The sequence below is a fragment of the Macaca mulatta genome, chromosome X (genome assembly GCF_049350105.2).
Source record: "Macaca mulatta isolate MMU2019108-1 chromosome X, T2T-MMU8v2.0, whole genome shotgun sequence".
NCBI lineage: Eukaryota > Metazoa > Chordata > Mammalia > Primates > Cercopithecidae > Macaca > Macaca mulatta.
The window spans coordinates 47,111,306-47,136,005 of NC_133426.1; the positions used below are offsets into that span (position 1 = coordinate 47,111,306).

Here is a 24,700-nt window from a genome sequence, read left to right on the forward strand (position 1 = left end):
CTCCAAAGCTCAGGTTCACTGGGCCGTAAGCCTGTACCCACCATCCCCGTGCCTGCCAGGGGCGGCTTTGCAGGATTCTTCCAGCCGCAGGGTACAGGGACGGGGACGGGGCGGGGTCCCAGGCCCGTGCCATCCACCTACCAAGCCGCCGGGTCCCGGGAGGCGTTTCCCCTCTCCTTGGCCCGCTGCCTGACCTTCGAGCCGCCTGAGAAGTTTCCAGCCTGGCGAGTGCCGAGCCAGGACGGCCTCCCCGCCCCCTCCTTGGAAAGGAAAGGCCCCGGCGACAACAGAGCCAGACCCGCTCCTCCCGTCCCAATCTCCCGATCGGGGGCAGCCAGAAGGAGACTGACCGCCCTGTGCCCACCCGGGAACCCGGGCCCTTTCAACCGGGCTGGCTGGTGCGCCCTCTGCAAAGCCTGCGCCAGGGACGAGGCAGGCTCAACCTTCAGATTCCCAGGGCCTCTCTGTCACTGTCGCCGTCACCGTCGCCCGAGGCCCCAGCGGCTCTACCAGACTGTTGTGGAGGCCTCTCACCCGCACAGGTACCCCGGGGGCAGCTCGGGCGCTTGACGCCCCCGTCCCCGCTCCCTGCTGCCTAGCCACCCCTTTTGTGGCCACGGGCCGGACCTAAATGGAACATTTGGCTCCCCTGTCCCCTCCCCACTGGCTTCTATGAGGGAGCATGGGGTTAAAAGTCGCTATGGCAAAACTCCTGCCTCTGATCTTGAGCCTTATCTAAGACTGATAGGATGAAGGCCTTTGGAGTCTGAACACTGCCCGCCCCCTCCCTTTTTTTTTTTTTTTTTTTTTTTTTTTGAGACAAGGTCTCAGTCTGTCGCCCAGGCTGGAGTGCCATGGCCCAATCTTGGCTCACTGCAACCTCCTCCTCCCAGGTTCAAGCGATTCTCCAGCCTCAGCCTCCCTAGTAGCTAGGACCACAGGCTTGAACCACTAAGCCGGGCTAATTTTTTGTATTTTTTGTAGAGAGGGGCTTTCAGCATGTTGCCTGGGCTGGTCTCAAACTCCTGACCTCAATGATCCTCCCACCTCAGCCTCCCAAAGTGCTGGAATTACAGGCACGAGCCACCGGCACCGGCCTGAGCCCATTTTTAATAGCCAAAAAACATTCCAAATGCTGCTGCAGATGCGGACACTTTGTATTTGGGACTGGTTTGGGCTGTGGTTTTTTTGTTTGTTTTGGTTTTGGTTTTTTGGTTTTTCTGGGTTTTTTTTGTTTTTTGTTTGTTTGTTTGTTTTTGAGAAGGAGTCTTACCCTGTCGCTCAGGCTAGAATCCAATGGCACAATCTCGGCTCACTGCAACCTCTGCCTCCCGGGTTCAAACGATTCCCCTGCCTCAGTCTTGTGAGTAGCTGGGATTACAGGCATCCGCCACCGTGCCCGGCTAATTTTTTTGTATTTTTAATAGAGATGCGGTTTCACCATGTTGGTCAGGCTGGTCTTGAACTCCTGACCTCGTGATCCACCTGGCTCAGCCTCCCAAAGTGCTGGGATTACAGGCGTGAGCCACCACGCCCGGCATGTGTTTCTTTTTTAAAATATAGTTTATTGGAGGAAATATTAGATCAAACATTATTTTTCTTTTTCCCCCCTCTATTCATTTGCCCACCCATGTGTAGGATCACTTACTTTAAAGCAGATAGCTACCCTGGGAGAAGGATGAAGATGCAGGCAATTTTTACTTATTTATTTAGAGACAGGTTCTTGCTCTGTTGCCCAGGCTGGAGTGCAGTGGCATGATCACGGCTCACTGCAGCCTCCATCCCCCCGGACTCAAATGATCCTCCCACCTCAGCCTCCCGAGTAGCTAGGACCACAGGCATGTGCCATTACACTCGCTAATTTTTTGTTGTTTTGTAAAGTCAGGCTCTCACTATGTTGCCCACACCGGTCCCAGACTCCTGGGTCCAAGCAATCTTCCTGCCTCAGCCTCCTAAAGAGCTGGGATTACAGGCCTGAGCCCCTGTGCCTGACAAATGCAGGCAGCGTGGATCATTCCTGGAAACCGCCTACTCAGGGCAGAGGTACAGAAAGAAAAGATTGCTCTTGCAGGTTGCCTGTCTTTCCTCTCCCACATGGGATTCTTATCTGATTTTTTCTCCTTTTCAGATAATTTTTCTGTCTTCTCCCAGTTCGCTGGTCATGGTCTCTGGCCTAAAGTCCCAGCATAGAATGTTCCTCTCCTGTGGAGTCCAACACTCCTTGCCAAACTGGCACGGTGTCTTCCTGGGAAGCAAGAAATCACTGAAGGGCTGTCAGTTCCTGCCAGGGTGGTTCAATGCTGTCCTTTTCTCCACTCCTTCCATGGTCTGCGTTGGAAAATGCGTGTTAGTTCGAATTCAGCGAGTTCTCATTGGGGTGAACATAGTCCTAAAAATGCAGTTCATAAAAATCAACCACACAGAGAAGAAAAATAAATCAGTAAAGCAGCTCAGAAAAATACAGGTGTGGAGGGCCCTGGCCTCTGCACCCTCAAAGAAGGGGCTCAACAGCATCAACAGAAGGGGGGGAGCAGAAAGTGCCCTGCAGACACCCAGAAGGGCCACCAATGAACAAACTGCCGGCTCCCTGACCCGCCCTGGGGCCCGGGGTATTGACATAAAGGGCGACCTTGCACTATTTCAACAGCCAGTTCTCTGAGGATCACAAACACCAAGGAGTGGAGGTCAGGGTGTCGCTTTTTTGTTCTCTTTTTGAAAGATCATTTGAGAAGCACGTCACTGGTAAGTTGGTTGAAGATGTTTCATGGTCTGTTATCAGCTCTTTTCTTTTGCCTACATGTGTCTCTCCCTGTCACATTGCATATCCTTGTCTGATCTGGGGGAAGTGTATCCAGCCTTGCCAGTTCTTAGCCAGGTGTTTTACTATATTTGTTCTGTGCGATGACCTTTCACTCACCTCTGTTACCTTCAATAGATCTCCCCCGCGACCATGTCTTCCATTAAGATTGAGTGTGTTTTGCCGGAGAACTGCCGGTGCGGTGAGTCTCCAGTATGGGAGGAAGCATCCAACTCTTTGCTCTTCGTAGACATTCCTGCAAAAAAGCTTTGCCGGTGGGATTCACTCACCAAGCAAGTACAGCGAGTGACCATGGGTAAGGATGAAGGCTGGGCTGAGATCAGCCAGCTACCTTTTCCCACGGCACCCTTCTTGTCAAAGCACACTGAATACACTTGTCATGTTGTCTGTCCCCACTCCATATCCTTCCACTCTGACCCAGGGTTTAATTATGGATGGTAAATACTGTCCTCTTCCTCTTTGAATGAGGGACAACATTCCAATTTTTTGGGGGGGAGGAGGGGGGTTGTTTGTTTTTTTGTTTGTTTGTTTGTTTGTTTTGAGACAGGGTCTCACCATGTTGCCCTGGCTGGAGTGCCATGGTGTGATCACGGCTCACTGCAGCCTTGATCTCCTGGGGCTCAAGGGATCCTCCTGCCTCAGCCTCCCTAGTAGCTGTGACTACAGATGTGTGCCACTACGTCCAGCTAGTTTGTATTTTTTGTAGAGGTGGTGTTTCACCATGTTGCCCAGGCTGGTCTCAAATTCCTGGGCTCAAGAGATCCACCCACCTCAACCTCCCAAAGCGTTGGGATTACAGACATGAGCCACCACGCCCAGCCCATTCCCAGTTTTGTTTGGATGCTGGGTTACTCTAGTTTCTGTCTTTCCTTAATACCGTCAGATAACCATGGAAAGTTAAAGACGCAGCTATCTGCCTTGGGTCAGGCCAAGACCTTAATTTTCAAAACAAAACAAAACAAAACAAAAACAGGTGCCTCCCTTCTTTGAAAGTGAAAACTAGCTTTTGGATGTATAAAGAGTTAACCAGGACCATCTTTGCTCACTGCACAAAATAGGATTCATGATGCAATTTCATGTGAATTTGAGTGTGATGCGTTTATGGCCCTGTGAATTCTAAAGAAGGAATTTATCACTTCCTATGGCCCAAGGGAATGGGCTTGATGTAATTACCGATAGAGAAAAAAGTTTCTTGTTTTCACTGAGCCCATGGGAAAAAATATCAGGAATTCCTATAATCTTGGGACATTCTTTCTCAATCCGGAACTCGGACCTCAACTTTTTTCATTTTTTTAGACAAGGTCTGGCTCTGCCATCCAGGCTGGAGTGCAATAATGCAAACATGGCTCACTACAGCCTCAATCTCCCAGGCTCAAGCAATCCTCCCACCTTAGCCTCCTGAGTAGCTGGAACCACAGGCGTGTGCCACCACACCTAGCTAATTTTATTTTTATTTTTTGTAGAGACAGGGTCTCCCTATATTGCCCAGGCTGATCTTGAACTCCCGGGCTCAAGCAATTATCCTGCCTTGACCTCCCAAGGTGCGGAGATTACAGGCATGAGCCACCACGGCCCGCTTTAAACTTCTTTATTTTTAAATGAAAGGGAACAACTTTGTTTTTTTTTGAGACGGAGTCTCGCTCTGCCGCCCAGGCTGGAGTGCAGTGGCGCAATCTCCACTCACTGTAAGCTCCGCTTCGCGGGTTCACGCCATTCTCCTGCCTCAGCCTCCGGAGTAGCTGGGACTACAGGCGCCGCCACCACGCCCGGCTAATTTTTCGTATTTTTAATAGAGACGGGGTTTCACCGTGTTAGCCAGGATGGTCTCGATCTCCTGACCTCGTGATCCGCCCGCCTCGGCCTCCCAAAGTGCTGGGATTACAGGCGTGAGCCACCGCGCCTGGCCCTGGGAACAACTTTTTAATTCACCCAGAAGTATGACTGTGGTAAAGTGACTGTGACCTCTGAGGGTAGAATGGGGATGCGTTCCCCTTGCCTTTTCTAGTCTCTTTTGCAGCAGACACACGTGCCAATCTGTGATCTGAAAAGCGCCTCCCCCCCGCCCCCCACCCCCAACCCATGGAAAAAGCTGTGGTGTCAGCAGTAGCTTAGAGAGCTACCAAGAGAAGTCTCAGGCTGTAAGTTGGGATCCCCGATGAGAGTTGTCCTACACATTCCCTGGGACCCTTGATGACTCCAATCAAAGTGTGAGCAGGGCTTTGAGCTAAGGGTGGCTCCTGAAGCTCCCATTATCTTACACTGAATGGGTGCTTAGGAAATGTTTTCAAAATCAATTCTGATAAATTTATTTCACCACAGCAGTCAATCTCTCCACTTAAAAAAAAAAAAAAAAATTCTTGGCCGGGTGCAGTAGCTCATGCCTGTAATCTCAACACTTTTGGGAGGCTGAGATGGGTGGATCACTTGAGGCCGGGAGTTCAAGACCAGCCTGACCATGATGGTGAAACCCTGTCTATACTAAAAATACAAACATTAGCCAGGCATGGTAGCACAGCCTGTAATCCCAGCTACTTGGAAGGCTGAGGCAGGAGAATCCCTTGAACCCAGGAGGCGGAGGTTGCAGTGAGTCAAGATCATGACACTGCACTCCAGCCTGGGCAACAGAGCAAGACTCCATTTCAAAAAAAAACAAAAACAAAAAAAAAAGTTTTCTTATACATGGAAAAATATTAAACAAAGAAAACCTAAAATTTAAAAACATAAAATATAGTAATATAATGAAGAGATGTGATTATACTATCTCTGCATCTACATTTCTATCTGTTTATTATTTTTTACCGTGGTTACTTCCAAAAAAGGATCTGAGAAACAATTTGCAATTAAATACATATAAAATAGGGCCCCTTAGAAAAGACAAATCCTGGGTCAGGTGCGGTGGCTCATGCCTAATATCCCAATACTTTGGGAGGCCAAGGCGGGTGGATAACCTGAGGTCAGGAGTTCGAAATCAGCCTGGCCAACATGGTGAAACCATCTGCTAAAAATACAAATAAAATTTAGCCAGGCGTGGTGGCACATGCCTGTAATCCCAGCTACTCAGGAGGCTGAGGCAGGAGAATTGCTTGAACCCAGGAGGCAGAGGTTGCAGTGAGCTGAGATTGTACCACTGCACTCCAGCCTGGGCAACAAGAACAAAACTCTTGTCAAAAAAAAAAAGGCAAATCCTGTATCGGAGAGGCAGAGAGATGTCACAAAACCTAGTTGCTATAACTAAACTCAGTTTGTGTCTCTGAATTTTCTGGAGCATTTTTTGGCAAAATGGGGTATCACTTGCTCTGTGATGACTGTCCCAGTGCCCCTAGATTAGAAACTCCTCCTCTGAACTGGATGTGGCACTTGCTCCATATCATGGCCACTGTGCTTTCACTCCTCTGCTTCTCCCACTAGACTGGGAGCTTCCAGAGGAATTAGGTTTTATTCACATTTCTATCTATTGCTGCCCAGATCAGCACACATAATTCATACTCAACAAATGTACTAGGTTACATAGCCTTCCCTACTCAACAGAAGGAAGAGAGCGCTCCCATTGTCACGAGAGCTGGGCTCCCACTCTAAGCGATGCCAGGTAGCACAGTGACCTCAGTGGCCTCAGCCACTAAACTGGTACTGCTTTTTAACTGTTGCTTTGCCTCTACAGATGCCCCAGTCAGCTCTGTGGCCCTTCGCCAGTCGGGAGGCTATGTTGCCACCATTGGAACAAAGTTCTGTGCTTTGAACTGGGAAGAACAATCAGCAGTTGTCTTGGCCACAGTGGATAACGACAAGAAAAACAATCGCTTCAATGATGGGAAGGTGGATCCCGCCGGGAGGTACTTTGCTGGTAAGATTTCTCTTAACACCTACTTACTGAGCCTTGGAGGAAATACTTTGACATACAAAGTTCTCACTACTGGCCAGGGTGGTGGCTCACGCCTGTAATCCCAGCACTTTGGGAGCCAAGGCGAGTGGATCGCATGAGCCCAGGAGTTCGAGACCAGCCTGGGCAACATGGTGAAATTCTGTCTCTACCAAAGTTACAAAAAATTAGCTGGGTGTGGTGGCGTGCACCTGTGGTCCCAGCTACTCAGGAGGCTGAGTTGGAAGGATCATCTGAGCCCAGTAGTTTGAGGCTGCAGTGAGCCAAGATCGTGCCACTGCACTCCAACCTGGGTGATAGAGTCTCGAAAGAAAAGAAGGAAGGAAGGAAGGAAGGAAGGAAGGAAGGAAGGAAGGAAGGAAGGAAGGAAGGAAGGAAGGAAGGAGGGAGGGAGGGAGGGAGGGAGGGAGGGAGGGAGGGAAGGAGGGAAGGAGGGAGGGAGGGAGGGAGGGAGGAAAGGGAGGGAGGGAGGGAGAGAAGGGAGAGAGGGAAGAAAAGAAAGAAAGAAAAGAAAGAAAGAAAGAAGAAAAAGAAAGGAGAAAGAAAGAAAGAAAAAGAAAGAAAGAAAGTAAGAAAGTAAGTTAGTTCTTACTACCTCAAAAGTGTTATTTATAATGAATCTTGGGTTCTTCTTTTATTATTGCCTGAGTAACTTGTAGCACACACACACACACACACAAAATCCTATGATAAAATCTTCATTTGTATTTCCGTCTCTAGCAGAGACTAAAATCTGTATGGTATTTTGGTGGTTTAAGTGAGTTTTAAATACAGGGGTTTTGTTGTTGATGTTTAAATCAGAAATATTTTCAAATTTACAGAAAAAAAATAAGAATAGTACAGGCCGGGCGTGGTGGCTCACGCCTGTAATCCCAGCACTTTGGGAAGGCCGAGGCGGGCAGATCATGAGGTCAGGAGATTCAGACCATCCTGGCTAACAAGGTGAAACCCTGTCTGTACTAAAAATAAAAAAATTAGCCAGGCGTGGTGGTGGGCACCTGTAGTCCCAGCTACTGGGGAGGCTGAGGCAGGAGAATGCCGTGCACCTGAGAGGCAGAGCTTGCAGTGAGCCGAGGTCACGCCATTGCACTCCGGCCTGGGCAATAGAGAGAGGCTCCATCTCAAAAAAAAAAAGAATAGTACAAACAACACTTGTATTGTATACCTTTTACTCAGGTTCACCTATTGCTAACATTTTGTTCCATTTGCTTTATCATTCGCTGTCTGTATATGTCTAAACATATTTATCTCTGGAGTCCTTTATTTAAAAAAAAAAAAAAAAATAGAGATGAGATCTCACTCTGTTGCCCAGGCTGGTCTTGAACTCCTGAGCTCAAGTGATCCTCACACCTCATCCTCCCAAGTGCTGGGATTACAGGTGTGAGCCACTGCGCCTGGCCTATCTCCAGAATCATGTGAGAGTAGGTTGCATGTATATCCTATGTGCCTTTACCCCTAAAATGCTGCAGTGTGAATTTCCCAAGAAAGATGACATATTCTTACATGACCACAGTTAGAGTGATCAACTTAAAAAAGTTTAGCATTGATATGGTCATTTTATCTGATATACTATTTAAATCCCAGTTTTGTCAATTGTGCAAAAGTGTTCTTTCTCACGTTTTTTCCCTCCAGCACAGGATACAGTCTAAGATCATGGATTGCATTTCCTTTTCATATCTCTTTGATCTTTTTTAAAACTGGAACATTTTCATAGCTTTTTTTGTTGTTGTTTTTTATAACATTGCCATTTTTGAAGAATACAGCCAGCCCTACCCAACTCCCCCCTTTTTTAACAGGGCATTCCTTATTTAGTATCTGTCTGGTGTTTGTGATCAAGTTGATGTTATACATTCCTGACGGGAATACTGCATAGATAATGTTCTGTTCTCAGGGTAACCCATCTGGAGGTACACGATGTCCATGTGTCCCCTCGTTGGTGATTTTGATCGCCAGGTTAAGCCTCTGTCAGATTTCTCTACCGCATAACTATTTTTAATTGCAATTTATAAACAATTTGTGGGGGTTGTTAGTTATCTATTGCTGGATAACAAATTACGCTGAAACTTAGAGGCTTAAAATAAGAAATATTTATTATCTCAGATGGTTTCTGAAGGTCAAGAATCTGGGTGCAGCTTAGCTGGATGGATCCAGTTCAGGCTATCTCATAAGACTGCAGTCAAGCTTTCCGCAGGGACTGCAGCCTCGGAAAAGGCTGGATTCTCTGAAGAGGCCTAAAGGATCCACTTCTAAGCTCATTCACATAGGGGTTGGCAGGAGGCTTCAGTTCCTTAGCTGGTGGGTCTCTCCATAGGGCTGCTCAGGACATGGCTGCCCCTAGAACTAGTGATAAGAGGAGAGAGAGAGAGAGAGAGAGAGAGAGAGAGAGAGAGAGAGAGAGAAAACGCATGCACCCAAGATCCAAGATGGAAGCTACAGTCTTTAGCCAATTGGAAGTGACATACCATCACTTCTGCCATATGCTATTTGGTCACACAGACAATGACAGAGGGAACTATCCAAGGGTGAGAATGCTGAAAGGTGGGAATCATTAGGTGCTATCTTGGAGGCTGGCTACAACATGGGGAGATACTCTAAGTCCACACAAATATCCTGGTCCTCATCGAAATTTCTCCCTTAAGTTTTGCATTCGTTGATGATTCTTTCTTGAACCAAAGTTTACTATGATGGTTGCAGAATGACTTATATGCAGGTTTAAAAGAATTTTATCTACCGTTTTAAATTAGATAATGCATTTCACATATATTTCTCATCATAATAACCTTCTAAGTTAGCCAAAGTTGATTCTCCATCTCTGCTATTCCCACCTTCCCACACTGCCGCCTCATATTGTTGGCCCTGCTGTCCTGGCCCTGTGCATGTTCAACCTGGAAGGCAGGAGAGGTCAGAGCAGCTGACTGTAGACTGCTTCCCATCTTCCTGGGCTTTATACAACCACAGATATGGTCAGGGACAGGTTGAAAGATTAAAGATGAGGATCTGTTGGAAGCCCTTCTGCAGTAATTTCTGCAGGATAAAGATACGTGATTGGATATTTCGCCTCCTGGTGAAATTGATTTTCTTTCCCTCTTTTGAGTAGAAGTTGACAGTTCTGCGCTCGCTTCAGCAGCATATCTACTAAAATTGGAACAATACAGAGAAGATTAGCATGGCCCCTGCACAAGGATGACACGCAAATGCATGAAGAGCTCCATATTTTTTTTTAAAAGTTTACAGTTCTGAGGCACTTTGTGAGACAAAAATAAAGATGGCCTCCAAGGCCTGCATTCTTAGCATGGAGTCTCTGGGCCATCAAGAGACCTCTTAAAATTGTAGGTGTCTGGCCGGGCGCGGTGGCTCAAGCCTGTAATCCCAGCACTTTGGGAGGCTGAGGCAGGCGGATCACGAGGTCAGGAGATCGAGACCATCCTGGCTAACACAGTGAAACCCTGTCTCTACTAAAAATACAAAAACTTAGCCGGGCGAGGTGGCAGGCGCCTGTAGTCCCAGCTACTCGGGAGGCTGAGGCAGCAGAATGGCGTAAACCCAGGAGGCGGAGCTTGCAGTGAGCTGAGATCCGGCCACTGAACTCCAGCCTGGGTGACAGAGCGAGACTCCGTCTCAAAAAAAAAAATAAATAAAAATAAAAATAAAAATAAAAATAAAAAATAAAAAATAAAATTGTAGGTGTCATTGTGGGTGTAACTATTAGGTATTATTATAATATTCTATAGTACTAATACTAATACTATAATATTATACTTATAATAATATATAGTTTTACTTTATATATTATAATATATAATTTTAATTTATATATTATAATATAGTATAATTATATAAGTACATATAATTATATTATATTAATATAATTATATATTATATATTATATAATTGCATTATATAATATATAATACAACTATATATAATATTATATATTATATTTATATATTATATTATATTATATATAATTATGTTATAATACTATAGTATTCTTGCAGATGCCTAACACTAGTACAGTAGTATATACCTAATAGGTTACTCCGAGGTGCCCCAGGCCCAGAAAAAGGTGGGGTCATCTTATAGTCTAGATGGATTCTCAAGGTGATCGCACCCTGAAGATATCACCACACCCAAGATCTGACCTGTCTATGCTTGTTACTAGATAATGAAGCTGAGGCTCTAGATTATTCTGTCCACCAAGGAAGAGGCTTTCCAAGCAGCAGGAGATTCATGTGCATGTTCCAGACCTCTTTTTCTGTGAGGCAGATATTGTGCAGGGAGAGCCATGAAACAAACCCAACTGACCTAGAGCAGGAAACTGCCAAGGGAACATCTTTCTCCCCAAGGAGGGAGGATCAACCCTGTCTTGCTTGCTATTCAGGCTTCCCATCTACATTATCTCTTTGGCATCTGTGCCATCTCATTTTTGGCATCTGTTGATTCTCTTTTCCTATGTGAGTCGAGATTTCCATGTTTCTTTGTGTTGCCAAGTAATCTGGGGTTGTGTTCTAGACATTTTGAATATTATGAGGCCCTGAGTCCTACTGAAATCCTTTGGCCGGGTGCGGTGGCTCAAGCCTGTAATCCCAGCACTTTGGGAGGCTGAGGCAGGTAGATCACTTGAGCTCAGGAGTTTGGGACCAGCTTGGGCAACACAGTGAAATCTCGTCTCTACAAAAATAAAAAATAAAACAAATGAGCCAGGCATGGTGGCTTACTCCCACAGACCCAGCTGCTCAGAGGCTGAGGTGGGAGGAACGCTTGAGTCCGGGAGGTTGAGGCTGCAGTGAGCTGTGATCACGCCACTGCACTCCAGCCTGGGCAACAGAGCAAGACTCTGCTAAAAAAAAAAAAAAAAACAGAAGAAGAAAAAAAAAGAAGAAGCAGAAGGAGAAGGCGAAGGAGAAGGAGAAGGAGGGGGTTTGGCATGGCAGCTCATGCCTGTGACCCCAGCACTTTGGAGGCCAAGGCAGGTGGATTGCTTGAGTTGCTTGAGCTACTGGGGAGGCTGAGGTAGGAGAATCACCCGAGCCTAGAGGAGGTCGAGGCTGCATGAGCCGAGACCGCATCACTGCACTCCAGCCTGGGCAACCAGAGTGAGTCTAGGAGTTTGAGACCAGCCTGGGCAACATGGCAAAACCCCGTCTCTACTCAAAATACAAAAACAAAACCAAAACAAAACAAACAAACCTAGCCTGGCGTGGTGGTATGTGCCTGTAGCCCCAGCCACTCAGGAGGCTGAGGTAGGAGAATCGCCTGAGCCTGGGAGATTGAGACTGCAGTGAGCCATGATCGTGCCACAACACTCCAGCCTGGATGACGTATCGAAGAAGAAGAAGAAGAAAGAAGAAAGAAGGAAGAAGGAAGAAGAGGAGGAGGAGGAAGAAGAGAAGGAGGAGGAGGAAGAGGAAGAGGAGGAGGAGGAAGAGGAAGAAGAAATCCTTTGAAGAATGTTGTTATAGTTGTCTTAGCAGGCAATGTATATGTGTAGGTTCAGGCCACAAGTTCCAACCTGTTTTTTATTAGATGTTATTAGGATCTGTCTCACACGTGTGCCACCCAGTGGTCAGTCTGGGACCCAGAAGGAGTTCTATCAGCTCTGCTCTCAATGTCTTCAGTAGGCTAATTCGAATCCAATTCATGCATGTATAAGTCCAAGTTGGGGTGAGCCTAGGAGATCGTAAACAGCTTAACGGGATTGCGTTCCTAAGCAATTGCCCCTTCACTATTTCTCAGTCATTTCCAGTTTCCTGGACCTCTCCTTTTCATTCCACCAGCCAGAAACCACCCATTTCTATGACTGTGCTGCGTCTGGGACCAAGCAGCGAGGACAGAGAAAGATAATATAAAAGCAACAGTATTTGGCGTCACCCTTTTGGGGCTGCAGCTTCACCCAATGGAGATGAACGTCTCCTTCCCTTGGAGTTTGCATTCCTACAGTTTCCTGCTGCTGGCCATTCTCTCTGCCATTGCTGCTGCAGACTTGTCTGGGGACTGGTGCGTGAGAGAATGGAGAAAAAGGAGTGGAAAATAACCTAGGGATTTTTTCCACTCTCTCTGAGCTTCAGGAGTTTCCTTTTCTGCTCCTTGAACCAGATCTAGGGGGTTTCTCTTGGATCTCTGTCTGCATCACAGTGCACATTTCCAGATTTCAGGGTGCGTTGAGTTCAGGCTGGCAGATACCAGAGAAGAAAATGAAGAGCTCACCATCAATTCCATGGTACTTCCACGTCTGCTGTTCTTCCCTGAGCTACCTGCTAATATTTGCTTTTCAGAGTTCTAAGATGGCTGTGCCATGTATTTTATCCAGGTTTTATAGCTGTGCTCAGTGGGAGAAAATGAGGTTCGTGCATGTTTACTCCTTCTTGTTTTGAACCAGCACCTCTAGGCACAGTTTTAATTTGCATTATATGCAAGGTAATTGTCATTTTTAAAAAATGTATATATATATAGGGCCCAAATTGGAATTGTATAATGATTTCCTTTGATTTAATCACTGGAAAGGATCCCTGGTGAGAAAGGATGGTGTCGTGCATGGGGCAAGATGCTCTGGGGCAGAGCTGAGCGCTCTTTGGTTTTCATAGGCACCATGGCTGAGGAAACAGCTCCGGCAGTTCTTGAGCGGCACCAGGGATCCCTGTACTCCCTCTTTCCTGACCACCACGTGAAAAAGTACTTTGACCAGGTGGACATCTCCAATGGTTTGGATTGGTCGCTAGACCACAAAATCTTCTATTACATTGACAGCCTGTCCTACTCCGTGGATGCCTTTGACTATGACCTGCAGACAGGACAGATCTGTATGTATTTTTCATTATTTGTCTCAGTGCTGCCAGTATTGTTTTCACGTGTTTGTGACTAGTAAGGCGCCTCTCCCTTGCCTCATGTGAAGAGGTCCTTACTTAAATGGAGAGCTTTCTGATGCTACTATTCCAATACAGTAACGATAGCACAGACTTGACTGTGCTGCCAGTCAAATCATGGCCCTCAACATATTTAAATATGGCAAGAGTTTGGCATAATGTGGATAGATCTGGGGAAGCTAATAAAAAATAATTAATACAAATATAGATTCTCAATCCTCTTCCTTGCCATCATCACCAGAAAGAGGCTCACTGCAAAAGGGATCCTGTTCTACCAGGAGGTGCCTAAAGGCAGATAATACTTAATGGAATATTGGCGCAAAAGAACAGAAACCTTGAGGTTTTTGATTGCTATTTCTTGTTTGTACTTTAGTTAACCATAGGCAAGTACTCAGAAGCTAATTACCAACCTTTCAAAATGGAAATGCAAAAAAAAAAAAGTAATTGCACGTTGTCCAACTCCATCAATATGCTTGAAAGGAGCCATAGTTGGAAAATGGGAGGGAAGGAATTATTTAGAATCTAGAAGGGAGTCCTTGAAACTGTTTCATGAAAGGTGCCAAACCTTTTATGAAACAAAAGAGCAACACTAATAATAAAAATGACTTCGAAAAAATATCCCCAGAACTCTGCATGCAGATTTAATCAGAGGCAAACTATTCTGGTGCAGATGTTTTGCTTTGAAATATGTAGTGCTTGGGAGGCTGAGGCAGGAGAATTGCTTGAACCCGGGAGGCAGGGGTTGCAGTGAGCCAAGATCGCGCCACTGTACTCCTGCCTGGCAACAGAGCGAGACTCCATCAAGAAAGAAAAAGACAGAAAGAAAGAGAGAGAGAGAGAGAGAGAGAGAAGGAAGGAAGGGAGGAAGAAAGGAAGGAAGGAAAGAAGGAAGGAAGGAAGGAAGGAAGGAAGGAAGGAAGGAAAAGAAAGAAGGATGTAGTGCTCTTTTTTATGACTGTTTGTACCCGTTGTCATTATACGTGGTTTTAACATTTTTCCATTATACCTCAATCTGATGACTGTAGTGACCTGGACTTTGTAGCATAAAGTTCTGGATTTTGATATTTGTTTTTTGTATACCACGGTTACCCTCGCTTAAGGGCACCTAGGTGGTTTCTGCGTGCCCCTCCTGCCAGAAACAGGCTCTTCTAATATGTAGTCTTGATTTTGGAGCACTCAGTCAGGCAGAAAAAGAACTCATACATCTTGCTAGTTTTTGTGCATGAACTGTTCACGTGATACCATTAAGTTGCCTTGTGGATCTCAAGAGTTTTGTAACTGAAACAGCAAAGGTCTAACCACAAGCTGACATGTACTTGACATAGACATGCAGGGCCCCAATTCAGGTCAGCTTCAAAAAGAACTATTATTGGCATTTTAGTAAGAATTCTGCTTTCTTTTTTCTCTCTCCCTCTGAATGCTTAAACAGATGCCTGTACCCAAACAAAAGACAATGAATCCATCCCAATCATGTGGTAAAAATCCTTTGTTCACATGCCAGACACTGGATAAGCTGAAGTGATCAGTATTTATAACCAGCTTGAGAGCTCCCTGTTTGATTCTCAGTATTTAGTGGCCTGTTGTTTTGTTGTGGTTCTGTTTTTGTTTTTGCCTTTTAACCATAGCCAACCGCAGAAGTGTTTACAAGCTCGAAAAAGAAGAACAAATCCCAGATGGAATGTGTATTGATGCTGAGGGGAAGCTCTGGGTGGCCTGTTACAACGGAGGAAGAGTGATTCGTTTAGATCCTGTGACAGGTAGGCCCACAGCAAAATGAAAAAATCCTTGTCATGGCCAAGCAGAGATATAGCCCGAAAGTTAGTCAGAATTTCTCTTCCTGTAGAAGTGCATCTTTTTGCTCAAAATAAATTGTCAGGGAAAGTAGATTAAATATTAAATGCACAGATGAATCCTGACCTCCCCAGTCTTCTTAGATCTTCCCTAGAAACAATACACAGGTTGGAAATTGCTGCAACTAAACTTTAAATAAAATACTTGGTGGTCTAGGGAAAAGACTTCAAACTGTGAAGCTGCCTGTTGATAAAACAACTTCATGCTGCTTTGGAGGGAAGAATTACTCTGAAATGTACGTGACCTGCGCCCGGGATGGGATGGACCCCGAGGGCCTTTTGAGGCAGCCTGAAGCTGGTGGAATTTTCAAGGTGATAGGACTATTTCTTTGATTTTGGGGGTTGGGGAGGATCCCCTGTAAGTAACTGAGTGGTTGGTACTTTTGTATACTTCTAAAGCATGATCCTATTTAGTATGTTAAGCTCATCATGCTAGACTGAAAAACATTTTATTTCGATTTTCTAGAGAGTAAGTTATCCGAATTCCAAGATGATGTGTTTAGCCTACTTTGTACATTAAATTTTTTTACTTCCTGTTTATTGAAATTCTTCAAATCAGTAGAATGAACTTGGAAAACCAATATTTACATCATGCCTAGAAGATCAGTTGATTGTTTTGATGTCTTAAGGATTTTTCAGATTTTTAACATCTTTTAGCGGCAGAATAAACCCTGATAAAAATCGTAGAGCTTTTGAGCTGAAAAGAAATACATGATGTAGAAAGCCCTTTCTTAGCAGGCGGCAGATGATAGAACTAATTCAGTTTCAAATCTAAGTTAGTCGTAAAAGATTGCTAGTTGAATTATAAACTATATGAATAATTGGGTTGGACCATAAATATCCAGTCAGGTAATTCCTTTTTATGATAGGAAATAAAACAAAGATAATAGGTGGCTAAGTATATTATTACAAATCATAAAAATGCTTTTGAAGAATACTTGTGAATTACCTTTCGCCTGAGATTCTCTCTTTTCTTTTTCAACAGATAACTGGTCTGGGGGTCAAAGGAATTGCTCCCTACTCCTATGCAGGATGAGGATAGGTCTTCTTTCCTGCCAGAGGGAGCTCTGAAGACAACTAGACAATTCTGGGGCTGAAATTTCAATCTAGTTAGAAAGAAAAATGAGGCAATGATATTTTTAACGGGGTTAAGTTTTAATTTACAACTTTTAAAAGGCAGAGCGTTTTTAACAAGGAGTGACAGGTGGCTTTGATAACACACTTATAAGGCTTTCTGTAAAAGGTACTATAGAAGAGCAAAGAATCGTTCAACTGTCAATCAGCCTCTTGATTCTTTGTAAATTGCCAGGGTGGGTGGGTACATATCTCTTCTTGATTCTGCATTTCATACTTAACTATATTAAAGCTTCAAGGAACAATAAATAATAATCTGGTAACGACCTATTATGTTCCCTTTTATTTTCATCATAATCTTATAAAATATACCACAATGCTAACTAACCTACATAGATATTACACTTCCTATATGTTATTTTACAAACTAAAATACGGCTGGAGGATAAGACGCAAACATACTGTCAAAATCCATGGTTCCAGCTGCCACCTACTGGATGTAAAAGTAATATGTCTCTTTGGAAAGACTTATTTCAAAAATAGCTTTATTGAGTTATAATTGGCCTGTACATATTTAAAGTGTACAATTTGACAAATTTGTCACAAATATACATTCATGAAACCAACACCACAAACAAGATAATGAATCTATCTACTACTCCAAAACTTTCCTTGTCCCGTCGTAATCCTTTCCTTCAGCTCCTCTGCCTGCCTGTTCCCCGCCCCCAGGAAACCACTGATCTGCTTTCTGTCAGTGTAAATTAGTCTTAAAATTAGGTAGTATGATTTCTCTAACTTTGCTCTTTTTCAAAATAGCTTTGGCTATTTTAATTCCTTTGACCTTCCATATAAATTTTCAAATCAGCTTGACAATATCTACAAAAGAAATCCAGCTACAATGTTTTAACTGGAATCGTGAATCGCTTTTTTTTTTTTTTTTTTTTTTTTTTGACGGGATGTACTCTGTCGCCCAGGTCGGAGTGCAGGGGCGCGATCATGGCTTACTGCTGCCTCTACCTCCCAGACTCAAGCAACCCTCGCACCTCAGTCTCCCAAGTAGCTGGGCTGAGACTGCAGGTGCGTGCCACTATGGTCATTTTTTCATTCATTTGTTTGGTTGGTTTTTGGGGGTTTTGCTTTTGGAGATAATTGACATCTTTACTGTTCTGAGTCTTATCCATGAACAGGGCATGTCTCTCCTGTTATTTAGGCCTTCTTCAATTTTTGTCATCAGTGTTTTGTAGGTTTCAGCATACAGATCTTGTACTTGTTTTGTTAGATTTATATCCAAGTATTTCACTTTTTGGAGCTATTGTAAATGTTATTATTATTATTATTTGAGACAGGGTCTTGCTCTATGGGCCAGGCTAGAGTGAAGTGGCATGATCATAGCTCACTGCAGCCTCGAACTCCTGTACTCAAGCAGTCCACACACCTCAGCCTCCCAAAGTGCTGGAATTACAGGCATGAGCCACCACACCCAGTCTTATTATTATTTTTTGGATTTGTTTCCAGTTGATCATTGCTTGTTCATAGAAGTGTGATTGACGTTTATAGGTTGACTTTGTATCTGATGAGTTTGCTAACCTCACTAATTGGTTCTAAGAGTATTTCTGTAGCTTATCTGAGATTCTTTGGATATATAATCATGTCTTCTATGAATAGAGACAATTTTCTCTCTTTCTTTCCAATTCATATGTTTTTCTTTTTCTTGCATTATTACACTGGCTAAGATTGCCACTATTATGTTGAATGGAAATAGTAAGAGTAGATAGCCTTGTCTTATTCCCAATCTCAAGAGAAAAGCATGCAGTCTTTTATTATTAAATATATTAGTTATATGTATTTTTGTGGATGGCCTTTCTCAAATTGAGGAAATTCCCTTCTCATTTACTTTTCTGCATTTATTAATGTGATTATGTGGTTTTCCTTCTTTAGACTGTTAATATGATCAATTCTTGCATTCCTGAGATAAACCTCCCTTGGTCATGATATATTATTACTTTTATATGTTGCTGAATTCCATTTTCTAATATTTTGTTGAGGATTTTTGCATCTACTATCTTTTGTCTGTGGTTGACATCAGGGTAATTCTGGCCTTATAAAATGAACTGGAAAGTATTCCCTCTTCTACTATCTGGAAAAGATAATGTATAGGCCGGGCACGGTGGCTCACACCTGTAATCCCAGCACTTTGGGAGGCCGAGGTGGGCGGATCGAGACCATCCTGGCTAACACAGTGAAACCCCGTCTCTACTAAAAATACAAAAAATTGGCCAGGCGTGGTGGCGGGCGCCTGTAGTCCCAGCTACTCGGGATGCTGAGGCAGGAGAATGGCGTGAACACGGGAGGCGGAGCTTACAGTGAGCCGAGATCGCGCCACTGCGCTCCAGTCTGAGTGACAGAGCAAGACTCCTTCTCAAAAAAAAAAAAAAAAAAAAAAAAAAAAAGATAATGTATAATTTTTATTATTCTTTAAACATTTGGCAAAATTCATCAGTGAAACTATTTGGACCCGGAGATTTCTTTTTCCGAAGTTTTTAAACATTCCTTAATAATTATAAGGTCACTTGGGTGCCTTATTTAATTTTGGTGAGGTCTATTAGCTTGTGGCTTCCAAGGAATTGATCCTTTTCATCTAAGTTGTCAAATTTATATGTGTAGAGTTATTCGTAGTATTTCCTTATTATCTTTTTAATAATGCCTGAGAGGTTTGTAGTGATATCCCCTTTTTTGCCTGCTATTGGTTATTTGTGTCTTTTTTCTTTGTCAATCGTGCTAGAGGTTTATCAGTTGCGCTGATCTTTCAAACTAGCTTTTGATTTCATTTTTTGGTTGTCAATTTCACTGATTTATCCTTTTATCTTTGTTATTCCTTCCTTCTGCTTTATTCTGATTTATTTTGCTCTTTTTCTAGTTTCTTACATTGGAATCTCAGATTATGGGTTTAAGACATTTCTTCTGTTCTAAAATAACATTTAATGCTATACATTTCCTCTCAGTACTGCTCTTTCTGCAGCCCACAAAGTCTGATATATTGTCTTTTCATTGTTGGTAAATTCAAAATATTTTCTAATTTCCTTAGAGACATTTTCTTTGACCCATGGATTATTTAGAAGTGTGTTTAATTTCTAAATGATTGGAGATTTCATTATTATCTTTTTGGGTATTGATTTCAGGTTTAATTCCATTATGGTCAGAGAGCATATTTTTTATTTCAATTCTTTGAAATTCAAGTTTGATTTGTTTTTTGTTTTTATTTTGAGATGGAGTCTCTCACTCTGTTGCCCAGGCTGGGGTGCAGTGGTGTGATCTCGGCTCACTTCAATCTCCACCTCCCAGGTTCAAGTGATTCTCCCACCTCAGCCTCCTGAGTAGCTGGGATTACAGGTGCCCGCCACCGTGCACAACTAATTTTTGTATTTTTAGTAGAGACGGGGTTTCACCATGTTGACCAGGCTGGTCTCGAACTCCTGACCTCAGTCTCCCAAAATGTTGGGATTACAGGCATGAGCCTTTCTCCTTCATGTTACAAGTGTATTATATATTCTGTATACATTGAAAACTCATCAATGTTAAATTTTTTTGCTTTGAACAGTCAAGCATGTTTTAAAGAACTAAAAAGGAGAATAGTCCCTTATATTTACCAAGATGTTTACCATTCCCATTCTTCTTCCTTCATTCCTGATGTTCCAAGTTTCCTTCTTGTATCCTTTTTATAAAGAACTTCCTGGCTGGGAACGGTGGCTCTCGCCTGTAATCCCAGCAGTTTGGGAGCCTGAGGCAGTCGGATCACCTGAGGTCAGGAGTTGAAGACCAGCCTGGCCAAGATGGTGAAACCCTGTCTCTACTAAAAATACAAAAATTAGCCAGGCATCATGGTGGGCGCCTGTAATCCCAGCTACTCAGGAGGCTGAGGCAGGAGAATGGCCTGAACCCGGGAAGTGGAGGGAAGTGGAGGTTGCAGTGAACCGAGATCACACCACTGCATTCCAGCCTGGGCAACTTGATCAAAAAAAAAAAAAAAAAGGAACTTCCTTTAGCAATTCTTTTAGAATAGGTATCCTTTAGCAATTCTTTTAGAATAGGTATCCTGGCTATGAATTCCCTTAGTTTTCTTTTCTTTCATATGAGAATGTCTTTATTTCACTCCTTCATATGAGAATATCTTTATTTCACATGAAGGCTATTTTCACTGGATGTGCAATTCAGGGTCAATAGTTCTTTTCTTTCAGCCTTTCAGCACTTTAAAAATGTGTCATTTCCTTCTGTCTATCAGAGTCTGTTTTGTATTGCTATCATAGAATACCTGGGTCTGGGTAAACTTACGAAGAAAGAGGTTTACTTTACTCACAACTCTGGTGGCTGGAAAGGTTAACAGCATGGTGCTGGCATCTGCTCAACTTCTGGTGAGGGCCTCATGCTGCACCACAACATGGCAGAGAAGCCAAAGGGGCAGCAGGTGCCTGCAGAGAAACCAAACACAAGAGACAACCTCACTTTATAACAACCTGCTCTCATAGGAACTAATCCATTTCAGAGAAATAATCCATAAGAACTAATCTAGTCTCACGAGAAAGACATTAATGTATCTTAACAACCTAATCATCTCTTAAAGGTACCCTCTGCCAACATTGCTGCACTGGAAACTAAGGTTTCAACGTGAGTTTTGGTGGGGATGCTAAAACCATAGCGCTGATCTTCACGGTTTGTGATGAGAAATCCATAGTCATTGAAATCACTGTTCTCCTGCAGGTAATGAGCCATTTTTCTCTCACTGCTTTCAAGATATTTTATTTTGCCTTTAGTTTTCAGCAATTTGATTATGTGTCTGGATGTGGATTTCTTTGGCTTTATCCTATTGGGGGTTTGCCCATCTTCTTGACTTTATGTCTTTACCTAACTTGGAAAGTTTGGGGCCGTTATTGCTTTAAATATGTATATTTTTTGAGACAGTGTCTTTCTCTGTCACCCAGGCTGTAGTGCAGTGGCACAATCACAGCTCACTGCAGACTTGACCTCCTGAGCTCAAGCAATCCTCCCACCTCAACCTCCCAAGTAGCTGAGACCACAGGCAAATGCCACCACACCTAGCTTTTAAATTTTTTATTTATTTATTTTTTATTTTTTAGAGACAGGATCTCCTTATGTTGCCTAGGCTGGTCTCAAACTCATGGGCTCAGATGATCCTCCCGTCTTGGCTCCCCCGTAGTGCCGAAATTACAGGCTTGAGCCACTGGCTTCACCCAGCCTCAAATACTTTTTTTGCCCCACACTCTTCTCTTTCTTGGACTCCAATAGCTTGAATATTAGACTTTTTGTTGTTCCACAAGTTCCTCAGACTGTTGTTGTTTTTCAATCTTTTTTTTTCTCTGTGTTGTTCAGATTTAATATTTTTTATTGATCTATCTTTAAGTTCACTGGCTCTTCACTCTGTCATCTCTATTCTGCTGTTGTGCCTACCCAGTGATTTTTTAAAATTTTATCTTTCAATTCCAAAATTTCCATTTGGTTAGTCTTTGTGTCTCCTCTTTTCTATTCCAATACTTTCCATTTTAATATTTGTTTCAAGGATGATTGCTCATTCAATCATTTTTATAAAGCTGCTTTAAAGTTCTTGTCAGATTATTCCAACATCTGCATCATCTCATTCTTGGCATCTACTGGTTGTTGTTCCCCATTTGAATTGAGCATTTCATTATTCTTTGCATGCTGAGTAATTTTGGATTGTATCCTGGCCATTTGGAATATTATGTATTCAAAATACATAATATGGGCCTTGTTTAGATCATATGAAGAATGTTGATACATTTGTTTTAGCAGGCAATCTATACGGTTAGGTTCAGGCCACAGGTTAGGTTCCATCCTGTCTTCTGTTGATGTAGGGTTTTTTTTTTTTTCCATTCAGTTTTTACAGACTTTACAGTGTTATTCAGGTCCATCCCATTGTGTACCACCCAGTAGTTAGTCTAGGACTTGGACAGAGGTCTAGCATTAGCTCAGCTCACAGTCTTTGGTATGTAAATCAGGATCCAATCCATGCACATGCGGTCAGGAGCTGGGGAAAGCAAAGTAAAGTTGTTTATGAATTCCTGGGCTCAAAGCTAACCTGCAAAGACCATTTCGTTGGAGCTCTCCAAGGTACCAGGTGGATATGACGGCCCAGGCTGGCCTCCTTCTCCCCATCTCCAACCCTCACTGTGGCCTACTAGTTGTCTGATCTCTACTTGGTTCTTTTTCATTCCCATTTCTCAAAAAAGAGTGTTGAGAGAGCAACAAGGCTGGCACAGGGAGGCTCCCAATGCTCCAAAGAGAGTATAGAGGTCTTTATTGAGGACCCTCAGAAGGCCAGGGATGATCTGAAGCCTAAAATAGGGAACCTTCCCCCACCTCAACAGAACTGGCTAGCCTCCTAATCCAGTCACTTCCAGCCCATTTCTCAATCAAGGTAGAGGGGAGAGGAGTGGAATGGCTCCAGGGAGCTCCAGGGGCCACAGTGGTGTGTCCCGAGGAGTCTGAGGAGGAGATCACCAGGAATTACAGGTGATCCGAGGTCCCCAGTGTGGCTCTCTTGCCCTCTCTGGAACTCCTGGACCTGGGAACTCAATCTAGTGGGGCAGAGGCTGTAGCTCCACTCCCCAGTGGTGGAAGCCTCTGCCCTGACAAACTTTAAAGTCCAGCACTATCTGAGTCTTTTTTGGCCAATTGTCTAAATGGACATCTAGTCAACTAAACTTCTAAAAGGAACAGTTGGTTGAATCAAGACATCTGGTCAACCTGTGAACCCAGAGTTATGGTCAACCCCCAAATCAGAACATCTTATCAAACCACAAAGCAGGCCATGCGGTCAATCTGACTTACCAAAAGGCAATGTGCCATGGTTCCTGAGGGTCCCTGCACATTCATGCCAGGCATGCCAAGAATGCGAGGCCCTGACCACTCTTTACAGAAGCAGTGGCTCAGTGAGCTCCCTTGAGAAATCAGGTAATATCTCCTTCCAGACAAAAGCAGGGCTTGTCACTGTTCATTATAAAAGCAACAAATCCACCACATTCAGTGTACCTCTCCTATAACACAACCCCACTATGTGCACACACATGCATCTAGGCCCACCTGCATACCTCTCTGAGACCTGGGGGCATGGCAAACCAGCCCAAACGTCATGCTGATACTCTGGCTACTGCTTTTGCTGTGAATAGTAAAATCCTTTATCTCTGACCAAGGAATCTCTTGTCTTCTGCTTGCCTCCATGATATAAGACATCTTATTGGCTTGAAAATAGGGTAAAACTTCAATTCCTTTACAGTTCTAGACATTGATTCTCACCCATCAGACACTGAGTTTAAGGTCCCCAGGCAGACACTAACACCAGACTCCTCATACCAGACACTAAGTCCTGCCTTCCCCCTGCCAGATACTATGTCGCCTGCTACTAGGTCCCCAATTCCCCCTTCAGAAGCTAACTCCACACTAATAGCTCTAGGACCTAAGTCCTACTTTATGCTTCAAGGCTGAGTCTTGACCTCTCTTGCCAGAAAGCAAGTCGGGATCTCTGCCTCCAGAGGATAAGTCCCAATTTATGCCACCAGTACCAGGTTCCTCGAATCCCCCTCCAGGGACCAACTCTCCTCCACTCCCCCTACAGATGCTAAGTTCTGATTTCAGCTCCCAAGTCTAAGTCCCCACTTCATAGTCCTGATAGGAAGTCTCTAATTTTCTCTGCAGAGGCTAAGTCGCAACTGTCACAAGCAGTCACTGAAGCTGTCTTACCACTCGACCTCAGCCTGGAGATTTTGTGACCCCATTTCTCATGCAGGGGAGAAAGGAGAAGAGAGGGATTGGCAGAGGTAGCCCTGGATACTTCCACAGAGGATGCAGAGTCCTTTTAGAACAGACCTAAGGGAGGCCGGGCACGGTGGCTCAACGCCTGTAATCCCAGCACTTTGGGAGGATGAGGCGGGCAGATCACCTGAGGTCAGGAGTTCAAGACCAGCCTGGCTAACATGGTGAAACTCCATCTCTACTGAAAATACAAAAAAAAAAAAAAAATAGCCAGGCGTGGTGGCGGGCACCTGTAATCCCAGCTACTTGGAAAGCTGAGGCAGGAGAATCACTTGAATCCAGGAGGTGGAGGTTGCAATGAGCCGAGATTGCGCCACCGCACTCCAGCCTGGGCCACAGAGTGAGGCTCCATCACAAATAATATAATAATAATAAT

The 24,700-nt window shown here is 43.9% G+C and overlaps 1 protein-coding gene and 1 non-coding gene across 5 annotated transcripts; both read left to right on the forward strand.

Annotated features, from left to right (window-relative positions):
* The first annotated feature begins 294 nt into the window (after positions 1–294).
* RGN (regucalcin) lies at positions 295–16,810 on the forward strand. Of its 4 annotated transcripts, XM_015127240.3 has the most exons (8): positions 295–542; positions 2,129–2,742; positions 2,936–3,113; positions 6,477–6,659; positions 13,280–13,495; positions 15,184–15,315; positions 15,566–15,720; positions 16,394–16,810. In XM_015127240.3, exons 3-8 carry the CDS (start codon positions 2,951–2,953, stop codon positions 16,442–16,444), a joined length of 900 nt encoding a protein of 299 aa, XP_014982726.1. In that variant the 5' UTR covers positions 295–542; positions 2,129–2,742; positions 2,936–2,950; the 3' UTR covers positions 16,445–16,810. The 4 variants fall into 4 exon arrangements, with proteins under 4 accessions (XP_014982726.1, XP_077843959.1, XP_077843958.1 ...); XM_077987833.1 differs by lacking the exon at positions 13,280–13,495; NM_001266311.1 differs by lacking the exon at positions 2,129–2,742 and having other exon boundaries at positions 341–542; positions 16,394–16,805.
* LOC114675306 (U6 spliceosomal RNA) lies at positions 9,807–9,913 on the forward strand. The gene has a single exon (XR_003726370.1). It is a non-coding gene; the product is annotated as a U6 spliceosomal RNA (small nuclear RNA).
* Positions 16,811–24,700: the final 7,890 nt, after the last annotated feature.